General features: G+C 39.5%; 1 protein-coding gene across 1 annotated transcript in view; it reads right to left on the reverse strand.

The window, feature by feature from the left end:
• Window positions 1–310: 310 nt before the first annotated feature.
• Window positions 311–26461, reverse strand: part of GRXCR1 (glutaredoxin and cysteine rich domain containing 1) — a gene marked incomplete at both ends in the record, with an annotated part of 79247 nt that continues 53096 nt past the window's right edge. The window contains 2 exons of the mRNA XM_084901221.1: window positions 311–490; window positions 8072–8137. Coding sequence (XP_084757347.1) covers window positions 311–490; window positions 8072–8137 — 246 coding nt within the window. The remainder of the gene's footprint in view (window positions 491–8071; window positions 8138–26461) is intronic.

Genomic DNA, 26461 nt, shown 5'->3' on the forward strand with positions numbered 1-26461 from the left:
TCATCAGATCGATAAACTTTGTCTTCAGAAAGCCAAACCCATTTAAGGAGTCAAACTTTGGATATGTTGGAACGGTGCTAGGTATTTCCAAATAGAAACCAGGATCTAGCACAAGGCTTGGCATGTTGCTAAATCAACATTCATTTGATGTCAAATCAAATGGTCACAGTAAAAATTCAAAACAAAGGCACTTATAATAAACCAAGTTTATTGATTAATCCTTAAAGGTGACCATTTTTTTTTAAAAAAAAGTAGAAAGCAAATGATTGCCTCGGTGAATAAAACGAGGCTTTCCCTGGCGGAGACTCTGCTAACCAGCACAGCTCTTACAGCGCTGAAGACCGTTCTCGTTGCACGCCGTGCACTTCAGGGCTTTGAAAGAGTCTGTGAAGCAGTTTCGGAACACTGACATCTTGCTCCCATGGCACACGGAGCACGGATGAAAGCCGAAGCCTCCACAGGAAGGACACTCGTGCGGATGCTGCACTCTCTGGATAGGGTGGCAGGAAGACAACAGAGAACAGAAAATGTGTTAGCACGGACAATTCAGTCAGCCTCCCTGTCTTTCTGTACTGTTGATGCTCATAAAAATAGTACTGACATGCCGAAACGAGTTTGGCTCAGTGGATAGAGCATCGGTCTGAGGACTGAAAGGTCCCAGGTTCAATTCCGGTCAAGGGCATGTACATTGGTTTTGGGCACATCCCCGGCAGGAGGCAGCTGGTCGATGTTTCTCTCTCATCGATGTTTCTAGCTCTCTATCCCTCTTCCTTTCTCTCTGTGGAAAATCAATAAAATATATATTTTTAAAAATAGTATTGACATAATATAGCTATGAATTGGAGTCAATTACATATACACTGAGTGGCCAAATTATCATAATTTCTGAACACATAATAATCTGGCCACTCAGTGTATATCTTATAGAATAAAAGGCTAATATGCAAATTGTCCCCTTGACCAGGAGTTGGACCAGCAGGCAGGCTGGCCACCTGCCCATGCATGAATTCATGCACTGGGCCACCAACACACACACACACACACACACACACACACACACACACACACACACACTGGGTGGCCAGATTATTATGCGTTCAGAGATCATAATAATCTGGCCACTCAGTATATATATTAATATCTGCATATCCTATCTAATAAAAGAGTAATATGCAAATTGACCATCACTTCAACACACAAGATGGCTGCCCCCATATGGACACAAGATGGCCATCACAAGATGGCTAGAAGGGGAGGGCACTTGAGAGAGATCAGGCCAGCAAGGGAGGGAAGTTGTGGGAGGTCAGCCCAGCAGGGGACAGCAGTTGGGAGGGACCAGACCTGCAAGGGAGGGCAGTTGGGGTTGATCAAGCCTGCAGGGGAGGACAGTTAAGGGTGACCAGGCCAGCAGAGGAGGGAAGTTGGGAGCAAACAGGCTGGCAGGGGAGCAGTTAGACATCAATCAGGCTGGCATGGGAGTGGTTAGGGGGTGATCAGGCTGGCAGGCAGAAGTGATTAGGGGCAATCAGGAAGGCAGGTAGGCGAGCAGTTGGGAGCCAGCAGTCCTGATTGTAAGATGAATGTATGACTGCCCATTTAGTCCCGATCCTGGCCAGGATCGGGACTAAACGGGCAGTCATACATTCCTTGAGGGGTCCCAGACTGAAGAGGGTGCAGGCTGGGCTGAGGGACACCCCCCCACACATGCATAAATTTTGTGCACTGGACCTCTAGTTAATATATATATATATCAACTGGCTGAAGTTTCCTTCATTGCCCCATTGATGGCCACCAATAGCAGGAGCTTAATTTATAAAATTTAGTGCATTTTTGGTCAAAGGGCACACATTTAGAGAAACCCATTATATAAAACCACATATTTACAAACCAAACAATGCAGAAGATGGTGATTTGCATTAAAGGGAAATATGGCAACTTTCTCTCTGGTATCTCTGAACAGTTTTGTGATTATGTTTAGACTACTATCAATAACAGTTGAGTCTGGAAATTCCAAAAACTAAAGACTGACATGCAGAGGAGCCACTACTACCTGGAGGCCCCATGTTATATTGCCCATTTGAATATGTTTTTTAAAAAGCACTTTCAGGGCTTTATTATATAGAAACTTCCATGGCCTCTCCCTTCACAAATATAGACACCTCCATAAAGCAGATAATTCAAGCAACTTTTTCTTCATTTTATATTTGATGAAATAGTCATAAAAATTTTAGGATGTTTACCCAAGTCTATAAAATTTCTCATAGTTGCTATCAGCCTTTCAATCTCAAGGAAAAATAAAGAACCCTGGTAGTAGGATGAAAATAACTAGCCAGTGTGTGGAGGATAATATTTTAAAATGATCTATACACATTTTTATTTGCTCTTTTGTATGTGTAACCTTTGCTGGAGTTCACTAGTGGCACCCGTCAGCTGGGGACAGGTTATAAAAGATTACAAAGGAAAAAAATGAGTGAAAGCCAAGCTTCTGACTTGCAAAATAGGAATCTGCAGCAATGTTTGACAGTGCAGCTTTGAAACAAGAATAATGGCTAATGCTGAGAAATGGGTTTTCTCTCTCCCTCTCTCTCTCTCTCTCTCTCTCTCTCTCTCTCTCTCTCTCTCTCACACACACACACACACACACACACACACACACACACACACACACTCAGGCAAACATACTGTATATACTTACACATACATACAGCTTTTCTCTGGAGCATCACAATTGCACATTAAAAGTCTCCAAAAAAGATGACTGAGAAAAGATGCCTAACTACTGCACATTTCCCCTGCACAAACTACTATATGAACCCTTTCCCCAAGAAACAACTCTAATTTGCTCATATGTACTACCTTGTGAAGTGTACTTTGGGGAACAACCATTAAGAACATGATTGCCTTCAAATTTATATATCCCAATACCACTTTTCAGATATGCATTTTCTGCAAGATTCATGTGCAATTTCTGTTGGACTTAGCTATTATATCAAGATGGAAAATCCATGTAATAGCTCATTTTCAGTGGCACAGGATAACTTTGATGGAAAGTAATGGCTGTCAACCCAAATGACACAAACAAGAAACTGTCAAGTTTGTAGAGATTCAAAGCTCTTCCACAAATCAGATCAAATAAATTTCCTAAAATAAAATTCATATATAAATGCTAAAAGCTAAGTTGTCATTTTAAAGGGAATCACAAATGGATGAGGACCACCCTAAAATAATGTCATCAGAATCCATGTTGTGCTATTCTGAAATCTGTCTTTTACTCAAAGGGTTCAATGAGTTAATTCATGAAAAATGAATAGAATATTGTCTGGCACATAATGCCCACTCAATAAAGTTAGTCATTGTTATTTCATTAATAAATGCTTATTTGAAGGGATTTGTATTAACTGCTGCCTTGATCTAAATTGTTTGTAGTCATATGATATAACTATTGTGTATCGTTTTTAAACTCATTTTATTTAAATTCTTCTATAATTAGTCTTTTGGTTTCAGGTCTTAAGGAAAAATAAATGTATTTCTATACATGTGTGAATTCTGATGTCTTGGAGCACAGTGTTGGAAAGATTATAAGGCCACTTCCATTTCTAAGAAAAATTAGCTGTTTCAGCCATAAACTCGGAAAGGATGATTTACATAGCCTGAAGAGTTTATACCCACTGTTCAAACCAACCTCATTTTACATATGAGGAAATAAAGCCTCTGAATGAGTAAAAATATATTCAGGATTCAGGGGATCAGAAAACTGGAAACTGAAGAACTCTCTTTAAAAACAAAAGCCATTGTTCTATTTAACAGTAGTTTCAACCTTATCTACATCCATTTTTCCCAAATAACATTCCTAAATGTGAAACAGTTAAAAGGATAAATGCTAGGACTAAAGCAGAATAGGGTGGGGGTGGAAGTGGGTCTTGAGATTACTCACTACGCTTCCCCAGGACTCCATTAACCTCCAGGAATCCCATTCCTATATATTCTCCTCCATTTGGTCTTCTAATCAAGATAAACAATCCAGTCATGCTTAGTCATCTCCTTCAAAGAGCACTTTTGTTACACTGGAACTTTGGTTCCATCTCAAAGAGTTCCTTATAAATAAAATAAGTTGGCTTATTTTAGAATAGAGTCCCAGTGCATGCATTCATGCACCGGTGGGGTCCCTCAGCCTGGCCTGTGGGATCAGGTCAAAACCGGCTCTCTGAGATTCCCTAAGGGGTCCTGGATTATAAGAAGGTGCAGTACAGGCTGAGGGACCCACTTGCGCAAGATTGGAGCTGGGGAGGGATGAGGGAGGTTGGCCAGCTGGGAAGGGACCATGGGAAGGCTCCAGGGCATGTTCAGATTGTCTTTCTTAGTCCTGATCAGCAGGCCCCCAGCAGCAAACCAACCTACCAGCTGGAGTGTCTGCCCTTTGGTGGTCAGTGCACATCATTGCAAGCAGTTGAGTGGCCAAGCAGCCTTAGCATATCATTAGCATATTATACTTTGATTGGTCGAATGAACAACTGGATGACCAGACACTTAGCATATTAGGTTTTTAGTATATAGGATGCCCCTGTGTCCTAAGTCCAGCACCTCCATAGACAGTTTTGCCCTCAGGGGAAAATGTAAAATGAACTAATAAACTTCCCAAAACTTAGACAATATTCTAGCTTAGAGGAAGAAGAAATATCTGAAGTTAACGTTAGTCCTTATTAGCAACAATACAAACTTCCATTTCAATGAAGAGATCTACTTCAGGACTTCGACCTTCAATCAACTAAGGAATCTAGGGTAACTTTTCAGTGTCCTAGTGCCCAGCAGAGTGAGAATCCAAGCAGACTTAGTTGAGAACAGCACTCAGAGCACAAAATTTACAGAATGTCATTCCTCTGAATAGTGGTTTGGGTAGAAGCATGCCCCTTTGAAGTGCAATTCAAATTTTTTTTAAGTAGAAAAGTATTTCCTTTCATTTCTTTCTTTTCACATATTCTTGCTGAAGGACTTAAAAAAAAAATACTTAGTCATTCATTCCACAAATATGTTGAGTGTCTACCGCCAGGCACTGTGCAATACATTAGGGATACAGTCGTGAAACAGACACTTCCCTGTTCTATAAAAAATGGCTCTTAGCCCTACCCTGAGGTCTTCAAAGAGGTCCACTGCATACTGCAGTCATTTGAGTTGAAGCAACAGGAACTTCTAAATCTCTCATAAAGGACCAAGGAACAAAGATATGAGTGTGGAGTTCATAAGTGATAATCAAATGGGTGTTTTTGGTAGCAAAAACTCAACTTTCATAAATAAAAAGGCTTTGCTACTATCTAATATAGAGGGTGCTAAGATCAATAATCTTCAATGTCTTCTTCAAGATCAGGAAATTAAGGGCACTTCTTATTCTTAACCTCAGAGCAACTAATCCTATTCCAGAAGAGCTTGAAAGTCCCTTAAGCATTCTACCAACGAGGAAGTAACTTATCTGAGTCTCTATGACAACAAACCTCATCATCCAGATTGCCTATGAAGCTGACTTAATCCATGCAACAAATTGTCAAAGAGTGCACACTTGACATGTAATCATCTCTGCATGATTCAGCTTCGTCCCTGTATTTTGCTTTAAACTACACTCAACATTTCAATTCAGCAAATGCTAATTATTAAGTAGCTAATAAGCACCTCTCTCTGTCTGACCACGCTGCTAATGAACAGTTAGCAGAACAGAGATGGTAGCATCATCCATTAGCAGCGTTGCGAAAGAAGCCACCGAACAAAATGCAGACACAGGAAATTTGTAGCTTACGATACGAAATGGATAAGCCAGAATGTGTGAGCCTGATTCTTGAACCCAGTGGGATATACTGCCATAAACCTGCTTAAAAAGATGTTCAGATTTCAGAGAGCAGCAGTCTGAACACATGGCCCGATTTCCCCAGTGAGCGGGTGCTGCTCTGAGACCAGAGTCTCTGAACAGGCCGTGGACATCTCCCCACTGGGAGGGGACATCATGTAGAACGGGCTTCTCCTGAGAGGGTGAGGACAGGCTTTGACAGCTCCGATGCCTTGTACAGAAAGCCTGGGCCTTTCCAGCATCCTCAGGGTGTTGCTGGGCATCTTCCCTCTGTTTTATTATATGTGAACAACAAATTAGTAGTTCCCAGCCTTCAGGGAACAATCAGGCAGAAAATGGACAGCATGTTGGTGATCCCATAGAAATGACAACACAATGCTTGCTCACGTCTTTAAAAAGAAGAGCAAGGCAAAAACTTACTTAGATCTTCTCAACCAACTGAGAACTTTCACCCAGTATCTGCCATTAATTACAAGGTGTTTGCCAAGACACCTCAGGCTCTCTTGCTTTCTTTGTGTGGACACCAGCAGGGTCAGGGAAAATTTTACCTCTTTGCTTCTAATCTGTAGCCTGTTTATTAATATAAATAAATGCATAAATATAATAATAAGTCAAGTTTACCTGAAAATGTGTTTTTATTCATATTTTTGCCCAAGCATTCTCCTACATTAAAATAACTATGTTCTTCTCTTTTTTCATCAATAGGCTTCCTTGCCTTCTCAAAACAAACCCCACCTTGGATGAAAAGGGATTCAACTCAAAAATATTTACTGGGTGCCCATTATTTGCAATCTCTATTCTAGGCACTCGAGGTGAAGAACAAAACCACATGGAGCAATGGCCGCTATTTTAGATGGTACAGACATAAACATGCCTAAATGTTCACACAGCCATATAGATGGTACTGAGAAACATAGTGCCTAGAGAAACTAATATGGAACAGAATGACATATATTTCATAACATACTTGTATATTTTATTAAATTTACATAAATTTAAAAAGTGCACAGAAAATAATACACATTAACCAACTTAATTCACATAAATTTAAAAAAAATACATGTTCACTCAAATGAATGGTTCCATGTAGTTGGAGTAGGATATAGGTACAAATGGAAAGAAATTAGCTCCTCCCATGGAGATTTTCAAAAGGAGTTTTAAACTATCAAGTGCATACCCACATTGTTTGTCCTTCTGAGGAGGTCACAGTATGAAACATGATATGAATAAAACCAAGGAGTACAGAGTTAATTCGGGACATGAATCAAATACCCAAAGAAAAATCATACAAAAATCAAAATACTTTTGATAAGCACACAACAAAAAGAGGGTCACAGGAATTCAGAGGTGGGAGAGATGGGGAATGATTTTGGGAAGGAATCATGTTGCAGGTGGGCCTAGGGGACGGTGGAGGGAAAGGAAGGATTGGAACAACAGCATTCCAGACAGACAGAGCAGCTTGCACAAAGGAATGGCAGTAATAAAGCACAAGGAGTTCTTTGTTTAACTGAAGTAGGAGGAATGGTAGACAATCAAAAACAAGGTCAACAAAGGATTCTAGACCAGGATGAGCTGGTAGGGGCATGCACACTAGATTCCAGGGAAGCCAACTGCCTCGTTCATGTGGGAATATCTAGGCTCATGTTTGGGATGCCAGAATAATTATAAATCCTCTTTTGCACTCTCAAAGTATCCCATATATTTCCATGACAAAATATATGGTCTACATATAGAGAAAATAAGCTTAGCAGAGAAGTATTAGGGGCTTTCTGGTTGATTTGATTCATTGTATACTTGAATAAGTATTTCTCTGATGCTATTGTATAATAATCAGTATAGGAACAAAATTTAAATGTGCACTTTATAGAAATAAATTGTTGTAGTATTTTTTAAATGATCCAAGAGAAAAATAAAATAATTTACATGAAAATGCTAAATGTGCTTTAAGACAAGTATTTGATTTGAAACACCTCATTAGCATCACCTCTGTTGGAGAATTAGGCTCTAATAAAGCAGACTGGAATTTTCACCTAAGACTATGAGGATGTTAGAAACTAACACTAAAGCCACTCTAGCAAGAGCACATGTAATGGCAGGTGACATCAAATTGAAACTGCCACGTGTATCCTGTTACATATTTGTAAGAACATGGGAAAATTCAAGTAGGAAAACTCAATTCCAATCAGAAGGTGTTTAACGTTTTGGTTACTAAAAGTAAGTTGCTAAAAACACAATTACCTCAATTTTGGTTAAGAGGTCTTGCAGCTCTCCTGATTCGTTCATTGACAAAATTTTCTCAGCACCCTATTAACGAGAGAGGGTAGGGGGAAAAGAAAATCCATTGTGTTAGTATCGGAGAAAATCACGTTCTAGCCAGGAAAGTTTAAGCTACAAAATACAGAACATGAATCTTCCTATGAGATCTAAGTACATTTACAACCAGGAGGCCAAAGAAGAGAAGGAATGTATCTTTCCTTTCACATGCTCCCATCTAGGAAGGCTTACTGTGGGCAAGAGGGGGACGGCCAGCAGGAGGGTAGCGCTAGAAAGCCCACAGCTGTCAGAATAAGCCCAGATGTGAAAGGCTCCAGCGCTCCCTTCAGAGGTGGTCAGGGAGCCTGGAGCCCCTGCTACCATCTGGGAGAGGACACCTCTGAGCACATTCCCATCCAGGGCTGTCTCTGCCCTATTCCAGGCGTCCTGGACATGGTGTTCCTTAGAGTCGTGTGTGTAAAAATAACAGTAGCTAAAATAATAAAAGCGTTAGTAACCACTGCCACTGAGCACATACTGTGAGGGAGGCACCCAACATCATCTAACTCGATGTGTTTGACTCTTTTCATAGCAGAAACCGAGCCTTCGTGAGATTAAATAAGTCCAAGGTCACCCAAAAAGGAAGCAGAGTGGGAATTTGAACAGGAGCAGGGGACTGACTCCAGAACCCATGTTTTAAACTTCTAAAATGTATGGAGAACATGAGAATTGGGGCAATGTCTGCACTTTCCAAAAACTCATGTGTTTCCTCTAACTACCCATGTTCCTTTCCTTTCCAGGCTCTTCTTACATTCTCTCCTCTCTTTCCCAACATATGCACATGGAGGGGGGAGAAGAAAACCTTGGGGTAATTATTTCTAATCAAAGGCAGAGTCCCCATCTGCCTTGTTCACATCATATCCCCAGCACAGAATGTTGTATTCACTGTCTATTTATCAACAAGACAGGGGAAAAATATCAGCACACAGTACATACTTGTTGGATTCTTTATTGCAGGGCAAGGTAGAAATCACAGACTCACTTCAAAAAAGGAAGGTCCTAGTTCTGAAGGAGGTTGCAAGGCATTTTATGTAGACACTAAGCAAAGGAATGCACGGGTAGAATGGAAAGTTAGAGCTAAATGAATGGTGTAGACAGGGGACAAGCTAGGAAGTCCCAGCAGAGGGGACAAAGAATCTGCTTAGTGAGGGTCCAGAAGGATTTCTGAAGTTGGTGACAATTGATGTGGCCCCTGAAGGTTGTATGCGAGGTTCCCATAGCAGGCTCAGCCATTCTCATAGGGATGCAGAGGAGCCTTTGGTTCCGGGTTTCACCTCACTACAGTTTATCTCACATAATTCGTGACACCTTAATCATCATCAGAGATGTCAGCTTGACATATTAAAAAGCAATTCGAGAAAAAAAATGCACAGGGCTACAGAGAATATATGTAGCTGTATGGGCAGGTTATATTCTTTTATTTGTGGGTAGCTCTGCCAGGAATATAGATGTGACACCCCCTAAGGTGAGAACCAACATAACAAAAGCACCAAAATAAAACATGAAAGTCTAAAACGTAGTAATATCTGGTAATATCTTACTGTTGCTACATTCTATTTCCTCTAAGAGTTAGCTAAGCTACGAGGGGAAATGCCTCTGGGGAATTGGGTCCACTGGACCAAAGCAGTAAGGAAACAATATATGAGTCATTTCCCAGCGATAAAAGAAAATGCATCACCATCACTCCAAGCAGAATGAATGGACCAGAGAAGCTATCACACATCTGCTCCCCAGCGCTGAGCTCAGCGGTCAGTGTGCTTCAGTCAGTTGTTCAGCAAACCGTTGATAGGCCAGGAAAGGGCCATCTCCTTACCATTAAATGCATGGAACATGCTCAGCCTCTGTCAAATAATCCCAGCACCATCACTATTATGGAAGTATTGATAGATTCCATGTTTCAGATGAGATGAGGGCTTTGCCCACTTGAAGAGCTCATCCTTGCTCTTCAAGACACGCTGGTGTCTAGTGCACAGGTGATATACCAAGTGCCTAAGGTAGGAAAAACTTTGCCCTGTAACAGAGACCTGATGGTCTCTCTCTCTCTTTCAAATGTTGCTACTCAATATGGCCTCCACCTACAACTCTATCTGGCCAGGCCTCAAATGGTTTCCTTAGAAGGAGCCTTCTGGTCCTTGTGTACACTCTGAGCAGGAATAATAGCCCAAACCCCCTTGTATCCCCATGGTGTCCCACGTCCTTGCAGAATGAAGTACAGGATCCCACAGGCAGACAAGCAGGTCAAACGCTGCCCTCTCTACTCCTGAGCAGCAGCAGGAGAGGATCTCAGCCTCGTTGGCAAGTTCCAGGGCAAGTTTAGACCCCTGCCGTCCTCACCCTCAGGACTTACACTAGGGTGGCTCTCAGGCTCTCCTGCTCAGCACTGCATCTATGTAATCCAAGGTCTCCTTCCCCACAGCTCTCCATCACAAGTATCTCGATTATTACTTAGCTTTAAAAGAGAGACCCTTGTGTCCACAAAAGAGAGTATTTATTTTCAGACTGATCTTCTTAGGAAATAATCTTTTCCTGGATGGTATTTGGCTAAGAATGTCACCGGTGAGTTTCATAGTTTTTAAATATAACTCCACATTCAATTAATCATTCTACTACTTGGCATAGTTTACCATGACTTCCAATAGACCTACGTAAATATTTCTAGTGTACTTTTAATTAATACAAAATATTTTTTCCTAAAAATTAATTCAATCCTGAAAATAGGGATAAAAGCAATGTATTCAGTGCATTATAGATGTTGGCTCTTTTTTTCATCAGTACAAAGTAAGCGTTATTGTCTCAATTTTTTAAATGAAGGAAATGAAACTTAAAGAGATTAAAGGAAATGCCCAAGGAGTTTAGTTAATCAATACAAGGCCTGGTCATATCTCCAATCCAGGTCTTGCTGACTCCATAACCAACACTCTTTCCATTGTGCCATGCATGCTAACTGCTCGCTGATGTGATTGCATTAGTGCCCCCAAAAAAGTGGTACTGATCACAGGGGACATTTCAGTCTGAGTTTGAATCACTGCTGGGCAAGAGCCCAAGGATGTGAAGTGAACGAAAACTTTCACAATGACTCTAAACAGAGCGAATGTGCCAGAGACGCCACAGAACATCCTAGCACTTGACCTTTTATACCTCATTACCATGCATTTTTAATTATTTTTAATGCATTGCATATGCCAGGAGAAGATGTTTTATTACCCTTCCATACACGAAATTAGCTTTTTGTCAATTAGTTCCCACCTTAGAATCCTGAGTAGTGAGCTATGACTTGTGAAGGAGCCATTTTATTTTACAGGTAACAAATGTCTCAGATGAAGATAAGACACTTTACATTACTTTTCCTTGCCTGTGGACCCACACAAAGAGACCCATGCCTTCAAGGAATAAGAAAAGGCTGAGAGAAGAAACAGCCCCCTGCTGACCAGGACTGCCAGGAGAAACGCCCCCCATTTCTGATGCACGAATGGGCCAAGTGTACTCAATTATACATATGTCCATCCACTCATTTCCACAGTCAAGTCTATTTTGAGCCCCTGGGATGGATTAGGCTCTGTGCTAAGTGTAAGAGATGCCACAATAAGAAAACAAATGGCTCCCCGTTGCTGAGGAAATGTAGTCTTTTGGAGGAGACAGATGTTAAACAAAAGATCACATAAATAAGAATAAACTTACCAATATCATCAATGCTATAAAAGAGTCATGGTGCAAGATGCTAGAAACGCATATAATAAGGTGAATTTAACTAATTAAAAAGCTTAGTAAAAGTTTCCTCCAAAATGTAATGGTGCCCTAGCAAGTTTGGCTCAGTGGATAGAGCGACAGCCTATGGACTGAAGGGTCCCAGCTTCGATTCCGGTCCAGGGCACATGCCCGGATTGCGAGCTTAATCCCAATGGGGGGCATGCAGGAGGCAGCTGATCAATGATTCTCTCTCATCATTGATGTTTCTATCTCTTTTCCTCTCTGAAATCAATAATTATATATATATATATATATATATATATATATATATATATATATATATATATATAATTTTTTTAAAATAATGTAATGGTTACATATCTTTAGGAAGAACAATAGTTCACTGAGCATAAAGAACAAGGGAAAGAAATTAACCTGTTAACCGAGCGGGACTTATAAATAAGTCAAACATAAACAATATCTGGAACAAGGAGGACATATGAATACGTCCTTGAAATATATGTTGCCCCCTGAAACAGACAGTATATATTTTTTGTAATCTTTATAATTGTTTGTAAAATTTATAATTTTTTAATTTGATGTTTCCATTTTTTTGTTGGTATTCTTTTCTATTTGTTTGTAATTTTGTATTTTCCTTTGTGCTTTATATATAAATAAACAAAAAAATATTTATTTTTTATTTATTTTAATTAAGTATAAATAAAAAATAATAATATGAAATTACGTCCACCGGGCGTGACGTACTGACACATCCTAGTGAAAGAGTATGCGCCTGTTATACGCTGCATAATTAAAAAGGAAACTCCCCGGTTAACAGGTTAATTAGGGCAATAGAGTTAACAAATACTATATGTGCATCACCCTTTGTAGTCACCATATGCTTTCATTCAAAATGAGAACATCTCTGTTTCATGAAACTTTCTGTGATATTCTGCTTACTATTTTGTATCATGGCCTGGAAGAAATAGAGGTAAGACAACAGGCCTCAGTGTACGCAATCTACTTAACAATAAGCTGAAGAAAATAACAGATTGGTATAAACCAGCTTATATCGAGCACTCTTCTAGATTTCTGGGAGGAATTACTAATTCAAGAGTTTCCAAACACCATTATCAAAAAATATAATAGCCCTGGCCTGTGTGACTCAGCTGGTTGAGCATTGTCCCAAGCACCGAACGGTTGCTGGTTCGATTCCCAGTCCGGGCACAAGTCCAGGTTGTTGTCTTGATCCCCAGTCAGGGTGCATGCATGCGGGAGGCAGCTGATCAATGTTTCTCTCTCACATCAATGTTCCTTTCTCTCTTCTCTTCTCTTCTCTTCTCTTCTCTTCTCTTCTCTTCTCTTCTCTTCTCTTCTCTTCTCTTCTCTTCTCTTCTCTTCTCTTCTCTTCCCTTCCCTTCCCTTCCCTTCCCTTCCCTTCCCTTCCCTTCCCTTCCCTTCCCTTCCCTTCCCTTTCTTTCCCTTCCCTTCCCTTCCCTTCTCTCTCTCTTTCTCCTCTCCCTCTCCCTTTCTCTAATATCAACTGTAAAAAAGCACATTTCAAAAATAAAAAATAAACAATCAGACACTTAAGTGTATTTTTTCAAACACTGTTTAAAATCACAAACACAGGTATTAGCTATCTCCATGCTGATACCTCTCCACCCTGATGCATCTCCATGCTGACACTGAGGCTCTGGCTTCTACATGGAACACCAATATTTGAAAGCTATTCAACTGACATTTCTCAGTGGTCCAGAAGAACCAGAAAAATGTCCTCACTAATCAAAACCAAACACAATTGTGTGCATATATAGACTATATATTTTATTTTATTTTTTACTTGCATCTATTCATACACACTTCGTGTTACTAAGAAAGCAGCTTGCAACAAAAGATCTATACAAGGATATTAAAAAAAATAAATTTTAAATAGGAATTCAGGACATCGGAAATGTCCTAAATAAATCTCAAAATGATAGCTAATTGAGGCTTACATTTAATTCTGAGCCAGCTCCTCAGTTAAAGCAAACTTCTCCCTAGCACAGTAGTCCAACAAAGCAATGCCTTACATAAGGCTTTGGAGGAGCTGGCTGGTACAATAAATAACGGCCTTGCTTTTTAATTAAGCATAAAAACATAGTCTCCAGATAAATGCCATCACAGAACTGGCTCTTGAATCAAACAGTAAGTTTTCAGCCCTCCTGCTGGGTTAAACAAGGCTGGTTTTCTCTCATTTAATTACCTCCCTGCCGCTTATTTCTCCCTATTTTATTGTATACCCTACACTGCTCATTGAAATGTCTTCCAGTAACTGCGATGAAACCCAAAGTCCTTAGCATGTTTTATAAAGGCCTCCACTTTCTGGTTACATCAATTTTTTTCAAGCTCTGTTCTTTAATTCCATATGCTCCTGACTCTCTGCATTCCTATCCCCATCTCCTGGTCCTTCCATGAGATAATATGCATGGTAATGAGGTATATATATATATATATATATATATATATATATATATATATATATATAGGCCCAGTGCATGAATTCGTGCATCGGTGGGGTCCGGCCAGCTTGGCCAGGGGGAGGGGACATGGGCAGTTGACCGGACTGCCTGCTGGTCAAACTTTTGGTTGAGGGGAAAATTTGCATATTAGCCTTTTATTATATAGGATACATACTGAGTGTCCAGATTATTATGCATTCAGAGATCATAATAATCTGGCCACTCAGCATACATGCTTCCTCCTTTGGCCAAAATTTCCTCTACCTTTTCTACCACCTTTTCCTGGAAAACTCCTATTCATGCTTCCAAACCCCATGGAAATGTTACCTTCTCAATGGAGCTTCTTTGATTTTCCCAGGACAAAAATCAGTTGTTCCTTCCCATCACACTTTGCCCCTCTGCCACAGTAAGCACAGTGGTGATGACAGGGGCTACTACCCTTTCAAGGATCCAGCACTTTCCTGTGGTGCGCCATAGGCACTCAATATGTGTTTGCTATATTTATGTCTTTACCCATTTTGTAATAAATGCATTGCATTCCAAAGAGCCATTGCTTATAACAACTGGTGATTTAATAAGGAAAGACAAGCAAGGCATGAATCAAATGCACCTTGGTGGAGGAAAATTTGCAAAAGGTCCAAGCTGATGTGATTTGGTGATAGAATGCCCCACACTAGAGGAGTGAAAGGGATGAACACCGTGTTAGTGGATCTCCCCTCACCACCCCTCCTCTCAGCTGGGCTGTTAACGGGGGGAGTGAAGAGCAAACCACTGGAGGCTGCACGCTCTGGTGCAACCAGGCAGCAAGGACTGTCTAGTGCTGGCTGCGAGGGAAGCCTTCTGCTGTGTCATCAGGAGAGCAGATGGCAGGGCTGGCATTCAAGGAGCTCACCCAGCACTCAGCATGGCGCCTGCCAAAGGATGTGCTCAGTAAACGTGGGTTACTCTGGCTGCCATGCCGACCAGAGAGTGAGGTTACATCAGCCCTGGAGACCGGCCACCTGAGCCCTGTTGACAAAGTCAGAATTTGCTTCAGGAATCAGCTCTGGGTCTTTTCCAGGGTGTAAACAAACCCCATGAAGACTCTGGAGTTCTACATCAAACACGAGTCTGGAAGATGCTCAAAGCAGGTGTAGCAGTATCCCACCAGCGTTTTAAAAAGCACAGTTCAAGCTTCGTGGTTAATCCCATTCTAAAGAGTATAGCTTTCTTGCTTCCCTGGCAGGAAGAATTAACTGCAAACTTAACTAAACTAGTTGACTTGTTTTGTGTGATTATGTAACACAGACCTTTGGGAGTTGGAAAGTGCCTGCTGAAGACAGCGATTTTAGTGGTATACAGTTAGTGCTGAGCCACATTTTTCAGTATAGCGGTAAACAATTTCCAATAGAGGCTAAAATTGATGTTTTTAATAATAAAATTAAAAATAAATATTGTATCATCAAAATTGAATAATACATCATGGGGATGTAGTATCCCCTTCTCTATGGCAGAAGGCCATCTCGTTTGTTTCTTTAAAGTTAATATAAAAATCATACAAAAGTGACATCAAGTCATCAGGTTAGAAAAATAATATAGTATTGGGGATTGAGCTAGAAGAAGCCAGAAGACTATTCTATTTAATAGATTTAAGATTGCTGTCTCCTATGTGATAAAATTCTCTTAGCATTAACCGATTTTTGGAATGCAGTAACTAAGCTTAGCAAAGGCTTTTTAAGTAAGACTCTGGATTAAATTCTAACACCTCTACTTACAAATTAATTTATCTTGGACAAACAATGTAAACTCTTTGACAAACTAGTTCCCTCATTTGTAAATTTGGTATAATAATGTTTATAGTGTTTCAAATATTACATGAGGTGATATAGGAGTCTGGAACATGGCAATACACATAATAGGAATTCAATAAATAGTCATTGTATTATTACTATTTTCAAACTCCCTGAGAGCATGTATAACTTAGAATCAATGTTGAGCACACACAATTTAGTCCACAAACATTTTCTATGTAGAATCAATAATTTATAAAAATAAAAGGTTGTCTATAAGAATTTACATTGTTGTTGGATAATATCACCATAAAGTGAAAAAGAGGGGAAGCTAATGCAATATATTGGAATGAAAGACTCAATTTTGTGACTTTTTAAAAAGAATAATTGGTGTAAAATGTGAGGACTTTGTAGACCATAAAACTTCTCAGCTAAGTTGTAGAATAGCTAAAGTATTTTTTTATTATAGAAGATTTAACTTGCCCTCAGCTAGGGCTCTTTGAATAGTGGGAAAAAAAACAGAATAGTTAGTAACAATATCACTGAAGAAAATCAAGTATATTTGTTTTTCTGGGACAATATGGATATTTGCTAACAGAGCAGGAAAAATATTTGAATAAGAATCAAATGGCAAGAGTTATTGAGAAATACAATTAGTTGATCAAAATGTCAATTAAAATTTCATTTCTAGGAGGGAGCTACAACTCGAATGGGTCTTCATCCCCGATGATGTCCAAGGATGTGTAAACCTGGATATTTTATTAAGGATTCACCACTGCAGGTTATAGATTCAATAACAATTGCTTTATCTTTCATATGGTCATCTTAATACAATAGAATTATCAAAAGATTGAAGATGCCACCCCCATTGCCGTCTAGAAAGACTACTCTGCAGTGTCCTGAAGTTCATGGCCATAAAATGAAGCAGAGATCCCATTTTTATAAAGTATTATAATGCTAAAGAGTCGTGACTGTCTAACTGTTTTTAAACAATAGGAAGCTGTTACTCCCCGAGGTCTCATGTTCATAGGGAAGGTGTTGTGTTCCAGACCTTAACAAAATTTTTTAAACGTAGCCAATCGAATGGGGCTGAGAGGAACACGGGGCCTGCCAAAATGGCACCTCTGGATGATGGGCGCAGAGAAAATGATTACTTTAGCCTTTCTGTCCTGCCTTACTCAGATTTCCCTCCCTGGCTGCCCTGTGACTGGAAGTCAGGGGAAGAAACTGGTAACCACTAGTGCTTCAATTGTAAGTTTGCCTTCTTGAGGCTCAGGACAGGCCGCGGACTCAGCCATGCATTAACTCCTGTCTCTGCTGCTTGCTCAGTATGAACTTGAGCAAGTTCCTGAACATCTCAATGCCTGTTTTCTCAGCTATAAAATGTAAAGAAAATAACTCTTGTATGTAATGTTGTAAGAACTAAAGGAGATAATACATTGTGCCAGGCACACATAGAGCTTTAGTAACAAGAATAATATTTGTTTATTCTTTTTATTTTCAGCAGACTAGTGGAAGTAATGGATTTTACATTGAGCCTAATTTCAAAGATACTTTTTGAAGAATTCATTGTCAAATGTGTTGTTGTTTTTTTAATTAGCTACAGTGACCTCTTATTAGGACTATCCTACAACTGTTAATAGTGTATAAAGAATCCTAATTACCCCTGCTCCATTGTCACTACCCATTTTCCAGTCTCCATTTTAGTTAGAAGATCCACTGCAGTTGATTTGGGCAAATGAAAGACTGTTTTCCCAGCCTCTGTATGGTTAGATATAGCTACGTGACTAAGTCCTTGCCAGTGAAATATGAACAGAGTAATGCAGATAGCTTCCAGACCATCCTCTTAAAAGCAAACTGATCATTTCATATTTATTCTTTTTACCTTTTAACGAGCTGGAAAAAATATGATGGAGTTGAGCCATTTTTAACCATGAGGTGAGGATTCACCATGGAAGGGAGGCACAATAAGATGAAAGAATCACTCATGAAACAGAGACATCTACACCTCTGCACCATGCCAACTTATTTAAGAGACAGATACCTACCTTATCTGGACCAGTAGCCTATGATTTATATAGATATAGATAGATACAGAGACAGATATAGATACATAGACATGTGTATATGTATGTATGGGTGGAAAATTCAATAGATAAATGTATGTAGATATGGAGATAGAGATAGAGATGGAGAGGAAAATAGAGATGGATAAAGATGATAGAGGCAGAGATAGAGATGGAAAGAGAAAGGGAGAGAGAGAGAGAGAGAGAGAGAGAGAGAGAGAGAGAGAGAGAGAGAGAGAGAGCGCAATAGGATGAGGATGACACTAGCTAGAATGGATTGGAGGCCAGAGCAAACTCTTATGTATTGCCCAAATGGAAGGTTCTTTTGTTTTTTTTGGTTGATTTTTGATATTTTTTTGCTACGTATTTAGGAAAAGAAATAAAACAAGGTGGCAACAAAACCTTGTCCAGAGAGATTTCTTGTAGAATTTTCAAGACTCTTTCCCTACATTCTTCCAAGGACTCCCCCTATTATATTTGTCTGCAATTTGAAGAAGGAAATTTAGGAATAATTGTGTAGGAAAGTTCAGGGAGGATGAATAAGCTTGAGTCTCTAAAAATGGAGTGAGAACAAAGCCTGGTACTCATGTGTCATTTCCCTTTGTCCTGGTCTTTTCAGCCTCCAAAGAAAGTGAGCTTGGGATTTTCTCAAAGTTACAAGGCTTCCGTGAGACATTGGTTGTTTCAGTGGGAAGGACAGTGCCAGGGGGGATGTCCTATTTTTTAAAATTATATGTAAACATTTTTCATTGTTTCAGAAAAGTATGCTAGAGTGATCAACAAAAGATTTTCAGATGTAAGCTTACATAAAATTAGGGGATAATTCTTTGGAGAGGGGAAGGGATAATATACAAGTTCAAGTTGAAAATAGAATGCTATATAATTTCTGATGTAAAGAGGACAGTTCTTAAGGAGTATGGGAGGAGAGAGTTTGTGCAATGAGAAAGCAGCAAATTAGAAGAAGTTTAATGAGCAACTACCATTAACCATGTACTCTATAAGCATCACTCATTTAATCTTCATGGCATCCCTGCAAGCTGTCTTTTAAAACCATCAGTTTTAAAATATGGAAACAGACTCAAAGAGATTGTGAAAGCCCAAGTGTTATAAGAGTGTTTGTTCAAAATCATCACACAGCTCACATTTGGCAGGGTCATGGTCCAAATTGAGATCTACCTATCTCCAAAGTCTATGTTTTTCTTCACCAAACTTCACTTTTCCCATTTAAAAATAAATACATAATTTGAATCAACATTTACCTCTAAGTGATATTAGAAGGATGAAACATGTTAAGCTACGGTTTAATATAGAACATAGCAATAAATGACATGTCACTACTATTAAAATTACTTTTATTATTATACTCAAACACAATGGTAGTAATATATTATAAATTAGAGGTCTGGTGCATGGGATTCATGCACTGGAGGGCTCATGGCCTGCGGAGATCAGCCTACTGTGGGAGCTCTGCTCATCCGGGTCAGCCAAGTAGCTGTGGACCCACCCTCTGAGCAGCTGCTCCCTGGTCTGGCATCTTCCATGGAGCTGGAGCACTCGGCTCTCCAGGGGACCCAGTCGGGACCGGGCCCAGGGACAATAGTACTGAGAGGCGGTGGAGTAGACCTCAGTCCCACAGCGGCCAGGAACCTGCCTCCTAGCCTCTGGGGTCAATTCTGCAAGCCCTATGGTGCTACACGGCCTGTGGGTGTCTGGAGAAGGTAGCAGGGAGTAAGGAGGATGAGCCTAGGGTGAGGAGGCAATGATGGCAGCCCAGTTCCTGCCTGTCAGCCAGGGTTCACAGTGGGAGCAGCCACTCATCCCAGTCAGCCTAGCAGCCCTCCCACTGTGGTAGTGCACTGACCTCCAGGGGGCAGCTCCTGCATTGAGCATCTGCCCCCTGGTGGTCAGAGCACATCATAGCGACTGGCTGACCGGTTGTTCTGGTTATTCCACTGTTTGGTCACTGGGCTTTTATTTTATAGGATTCTGGCAAATGTTCAGTGATAGTAGATGACAAAGAAGATAGATTTAAGATTTTATCATTTGTTATCATTCATAGACCATTTCAACATTTCATTTATGCCATCATATAGGGAATTTTATTCCGTTTAATGTTCAGTGATGGTAGATGACAAGAACATAGATTTTAGATCTTGTCATTTCTTATCACTCGTAGACCATTTCAACATTTCATTTATGCCATCAATATAGGCAAGCTTATGATCTGTGTGTCTCCTATGTTCCTTCCTGTGAAGCAAAGAGATAAATGGATAGAAATATAGGTCATTTGTTAAGGACAGAGGCACATCTGTTTCAGGGCATCCAAAGAGTAAATACATATTCTCTTTGTTCAGAGGATGGGCTAATACAAAAGTTAGCCATGAAATGACCATTTATCTTACCAACCATTTAATGTGGCAAAGCATGGTCATAGATAAAAGATAATATACTAAATATTTTAAAAGATGAAATAAACTATGGGAAAGGAAAACATGCTAGAAGCAGTAAAAAGTAAACTAAAAAAGTAGATCCTGAAAATAAAAAGAAGTTTATTATAATTAATGAAAACTTGATTAGGCAAATAAAAACCAGGAAAAAATACCAGTGAAGTAAAATAGTATAACCAAAGCTATAGCAGAATAAGAAAATTGAGATAAAGAGAACCCTAGAAACATTTTTTTTTAAAAGTTAAAAAATATACATTTAAAATATATAATTAAGCAGTTAAGTTTTTATGATGTATGAGAATAAAAAGTCAAAGAATTTTATTAGAATGTATAAATGAGGCATAAACCATTATATGGGAATTACCCAAATTCTTAAACTATTAATGGCAATTACTCAAATCAACATTCCGGCAATTGAACTTGACTCCTCACTTTTCATCACCCCACACCCAAATCCATCACAAAGTCCTATTGATTCACTTGCAATGTTTATTTTGAATCTATCCACTTCACATTACCTCTGCTACTAATTTCCTATGCCTAAGGCCCACAATTTCCCTCGGTTTATTCTTGCTTGCTACCAATAGCATCTCCATGCAGAGACCAGAATGATCTTTTACATAGTAACAGTGGTCACGTCGCTTGCCATTTCCCTTTGGAAAACATTGAACATCTTTGCCTTCCATTTATAACAGGATCCAGACCTCTTATTGTGATTTATAGGATTCTGTGAAGCATGGCCCTCCTAACACTCTAACCCACCTCACAGCCTCACCTCTGTTTGAGCTTATGGACTTTTCTGGAGCTTTCTTTCCGTTTTCTTTTAGCTCCTAGAACATGCCAGTCCCTCCTGCCTTAGAACATCAGCTCATGTTTGAATGTACAAAATCTCTACATTCAGAATCCCCAACCTCCAGGATCTCTTTCTGGTAGCCTCATTATATTGTTCCATGTCTTAGCTCAAGTCTGAGATTCTTAAACAGGCTTTCTCCCATTACCCAAGTTAATTAACCTCTTTGCCTAATTACTCTCAATCCTAGATCCTGTTAACTTCATAGCAGTTTTCGATCGGTAATTTAGTGCATATTTATTTACCTGCTCACTCCCTACCTGCTCACAGAGTGTAGGCTCCATGACAGCAGAGACAACAGCTATTTAATTCAACATTATTTAATTCAAAACTGTCACTGTGCATGGAGTCAAGCTCATAATTCTAATAAATATTTGCTGAATGAAAGCCCATAGTAATGGCATCTTTCCAAAGCCTTGGCTTTCCTAGTGGACAAGAATCCTCAAGATTCAAAACCAAGGAACAGGAAGCAGGATGCTTGGTTTCCAAGCCCATCCACATGTCTGGCATCTCACTCCACCAGGTGTATTGTCTACCTTAGATGTTAGTGTTAGGATAACTCAGTACAGCAAGATGGAGTTCTGTGGCTTGGCTCCTCAATGCCTATCATTTGCAACCTGGTCACAGTCTCCTTTGTGGTGGCTCTTTGTTCTTGAATAATATAAGGTCGAATAATGTGACATTACCATCATTGTCAAAAAGGATGCAATATTGGAAATTTGTTATAGTTCAGCTTAATAAATACACATCATTATACCAAAATAAAAAAAAAGAATTAAAACTAAAGGGTGTGCTACAAATAATAAAATGCATTCAACCAGTCTCTCAAAGACAACTGCAGCATACAGGTATTAAGTGAAAGATGTGAGTAAACACCTCAGAAACTAAACCCTAATTCATATAGGTTTTGTCTATATCAGCCCTTAAGTATCAGCAGCTCATTTTTCTAGGAGACCAAAATAAACCATCATCTCTTGCCCCTGGGATTTTCAAGCAGAGCAAAAGAGGATAAGAAGCAGGAGAAATGCAGCAATGGTTGATTTAAGCTGGCATTAGGGAACAAATAAACTAAAATTTAAGAAGGCCGTCACACAATGCACAAACAATCACAAGCAAGCCATTCAGAAGCTTTCAGTGACGTATACACACTGCTGAGGACTTACATTTTGAAGAGGATTTATACAGATTTTCCTCCAGAAAACTCCACATAAATCCAGATGCTTTACCTCACAGTGCAGAACAAATACCTGCCATGGATTCCTGAATTCAGTGTTTAAAAATGGATACTTTCCAAGAGTTAAAATCTCAGTTAAGAGAGTGAGCTTGACCCTTTGCAAAGTCTAGCAGCATTAAGCCCCATGCCAAGCCATCCTCCATTGGACCTCACCCCTAGCTCAAGATGGATCCCAAACTAATTAACTAACTAACTAAGACAACTATACTTAGGACAAGCAAAAGAAACAAAGCAGAGACTCTCTGCAAATGGTACGTTGTGACTAAGGAAGAAAAGTTTGATCAGTACTATGGTATCCAATAATCTCTGAGAAAGAGGGAATTAAAGAAGGAGGGAAATACTTGGAGCTGTACATGAATTGGTAACAGTCTTCACCACCTACACCCTATGTTTTGGTAATAACACAATCACCGTAGGCTCAGATACCACCGCAGGTAACAAATGGTACATTAAGCAGAAATTAAACTCCGGCAACCATCAACCATCTAATATCAAACCATCTTAAGACTTTAATGGGCTTGGAGTTCACTTACTGGTGCTTACAAACTTTTGAGCCAGCTATATGCTTTGGGTTGGTTGAATGGTTTGGATACCTTTAGGGAGTTGTCAGTGAACTAAAGTTATTCTCTTAATTCAGTGTATGATGAACTTTATATGAATTTTTGGAAAGTCCTAATAATTTCCCAGCCAAGATACCTGTAAGGGAAAAGGCAGTTTGGGGCAAATGCCCTAATTTGAGAGAATCTGAAGAGAGAAAAAGTAGGCCTGAGGATGAGAGGAATAGAAGTCCAAAGGCAGCATGGGAGAATGGCCTGGCTGCTCTGTAGAAGACAAGGATTCTTGGTTTTCACTTTCAAAGAAAGGGGAGAGGGCAAATTAAAGGTGAGGGAGGGGCAAAGGGAGAGGCTGTGAGGTGATCATCTGGGCAATCTAAGGCTGTGTGGTGAAGATGCCTGAGGGAGTCATGCAGCCTAAGGACTGAAGAAACTCCTGCTTCATTAGAAGCTTTCTCTGCCAAAGCGAGTTTGTTTAGTATATAGCAGGTCCCTCTGCTACCTCTCCTGGCTCAACCCTCTGTGTCCTGAGTAAATTCTGCCCTCTGCATGCTTAGCAAGTATCCTGTAGGCACACACACAAAAGGTCTGAATTTTACACGAAGGCTTAATGTGGTGCAGGAGAGAAACTGCACAAAGAAAAAATATACCAGAGGCAGAAGCAATCCTAGATTGAAGCTTCACTCCCCTCCTCTCTCCTTCACCCTCAAGAATTCATGAAAATCCTGGTGAGGATTTTGGACATGCAACGAAAATGTAGTTTTGTTCATAGGTTGCCTGTTGATTTTAAAATACTTTTTGATAGCCCAGTAAGATCTAACATAGGTATCAGATATCAAGCTAAAAACACCAATTGTATTTCAGTGTCAGGAAAGCCAAATCTACTAATTTACTATTTCTTAAGCCAGTTCTCAAAATACACCTGTGAAAAAGTTGAACCAATGACTGTAGGCAAGAAAAATGATCAAAAAAGTACAAAACATTTCTCTTGCTTAAAGTCTGCTTGCCAGAGGTGATTATTCCTTGAAACAAGACCTTCTTCCTTATGAAGTCAGAACACACATGAAATGTTTATAATGGATGATTCCCTGTTGGGACATGCTAAAAATGTGAAATTCATATGTCCCAATGTGAAGCATGCTGTATTTTCTCTTTTTCCCTCATTTGTTTGTTTTAGATAGGCCATGAATAGACTTTTTTTTTTTTTATAAAACCAGAACACTTAGGTTACCTTTTGTTCACTTATTTACATTTTTAAAACATATTATTAACTTGTATTTCTGTGATATTATCTTCAGAAATTGTGATGTCCATGTGCTACATAATTTGAGATATGTTGAAGTAGTCTGTGCTCTGTTTAATTACATGCACATGGGGCATATTGAAATATACATAAAAATATAGAACTATCTGGAATAGAATTTTCAGTATTTTCAAGGTCATTTCTATGTTAAGAAAAGAAAGGGATCAGCTAATTGGAGAAATGGAGAAATGGAAATGAACTTGCTAATTTTTTATCAGGTGATACCAAACATAGTGCACCAAGTGATAGAAAGTGTGTCTGAGCTGAGAGCATAGATTCTAGCATCAGAAATCCCAATTCCAGACTTCCCTCCACCATTTCCTGGCTGTGAAACTTTAGGTATATTTCTTTTTTTTTAATTAAAATATTTTTTAAATTTCTTTATTGATTAAGGTATTATATAGGTGTCCTTATCCCCCCATTACCCTCCCACCCCACTTCCGCTCAGGCCCTCACCCCTCTGTTGTCTGTGCCATTGGTTAGGTGTATATGCATGTATACAAGTCCTTTGGTTGATCTCTCCCCCTTACCCTCACCCTCCTCTGCATTCCCTCTGAGGTTTGATGGTCTGATCTATATTTCTCTGTCTCTGGATCTGTTTTTGTTCAACAGTTTATTTTGTTTATGGGTAGAATTCTTAATCTCTCACAGCCTCAGTCGTCCTTTTGTTTGTCAAATGGTAACAGCATCTACCTCATAAAGCTGAGAGGGTTTAGTGAGATCCCACTTGTAAAGCATTTACCATTGTGCTGGTCACAGATTACTCAATACATGTAAGCTTTTGAAAATGTTTTACATTATCTTTTATTTTAAAATGTAGGTTTAATTATTGATAAGATATGGTAAAGCCAACAGATCAGAAGACAATTGCAATAGGAAATTTAGCTCTTTGTCCCCAAGATGAGGATGCCAGGCCATGGAGGGACCACTTTGGTCAGGAGGCAGGGATGGCAAAGAGGGAATATGGGCAAGAGCCACATTGTGGTTCCACATGAAGGACAAGGAAAGACAGGCTCAACAGACTAGCTGTGGCTGGCTTGAATAATGTCAGTGGGCCTGAGGAGATAGGGATTATTGCTAGTGGCTCAGTGACAGAGCCTGGGGCAGGGGTACTGGCCCTGAGTGGTAGAGAGTGGCTGAGGATTGGGCTCTGGGTTGGCTGGTCTGCATATCAAAGGCACACTTCACAGCCAGTTGTCTCTAGGAATTAGCTAACTCTGGGAAGGGAGGCCCTCCAAGGTCAGCAAGGCCCCAGATGTCACAGCATCTGAAAATATGGAAAATAAGAGATATTTTATGATTCTCTCCTGCCATAAATTTTACCTGGAGTTTGCACATTAGCCAGAAAGCTGCCTATGTAAACCGGCATACACTGTTCCTGCTCACAAATATTGCAATTTGCCAACAACTCTGTGATTAATAAGCTTCACCATAAACATATCAAGACAACAAGTTGTATAGTTTCAATTTACACAATGTTATGTGTCAAATATAATTTTAAAACAATTTTAAAATGATGAGTACCAAATATTTTAATTTTTCCACAGAGGGCAAGGAAAAAATAGCCTATAGGCAATCCAAATTGCAACTTTCAGTGATCTGCTTTAAGACATCAACTACCCAAATGTACCATACCTGTGAGTAATAATCTCCTAATCATATAGAATATTTTATTTATTTATCAATGAAAATATCTATAAACAAAATAAAAAGTTGACATGCCATTCAGTTGATCAACAAATTATCAAAATAACTAAAGACTACACATGATAAGATAGGGAGCTAATGCAGTGAAAAAAAAAAACAGAAGTAAACAATATTCAGAAAATAGAACCCAGAATACTTGGTGGCCAAGAGATTGTAACAAAAAGTGATCACTGTGAGAAAAAATATAAATAGAGGGA

The sequence above is a fragment of the Pipistrellus hanaki genome (assembly GCF_964339955.1).
Source record: "Pipistrellus hanaki genome assembly, chromosome: 1".
Taxonomy (NCBI): domain Eukaryota; kingdom Metazoa; phylum Chordata; class Mammalia; order Chiroptera; family Vespertilionidae; genus Pipistrellus; species Pipistrellus hanaki.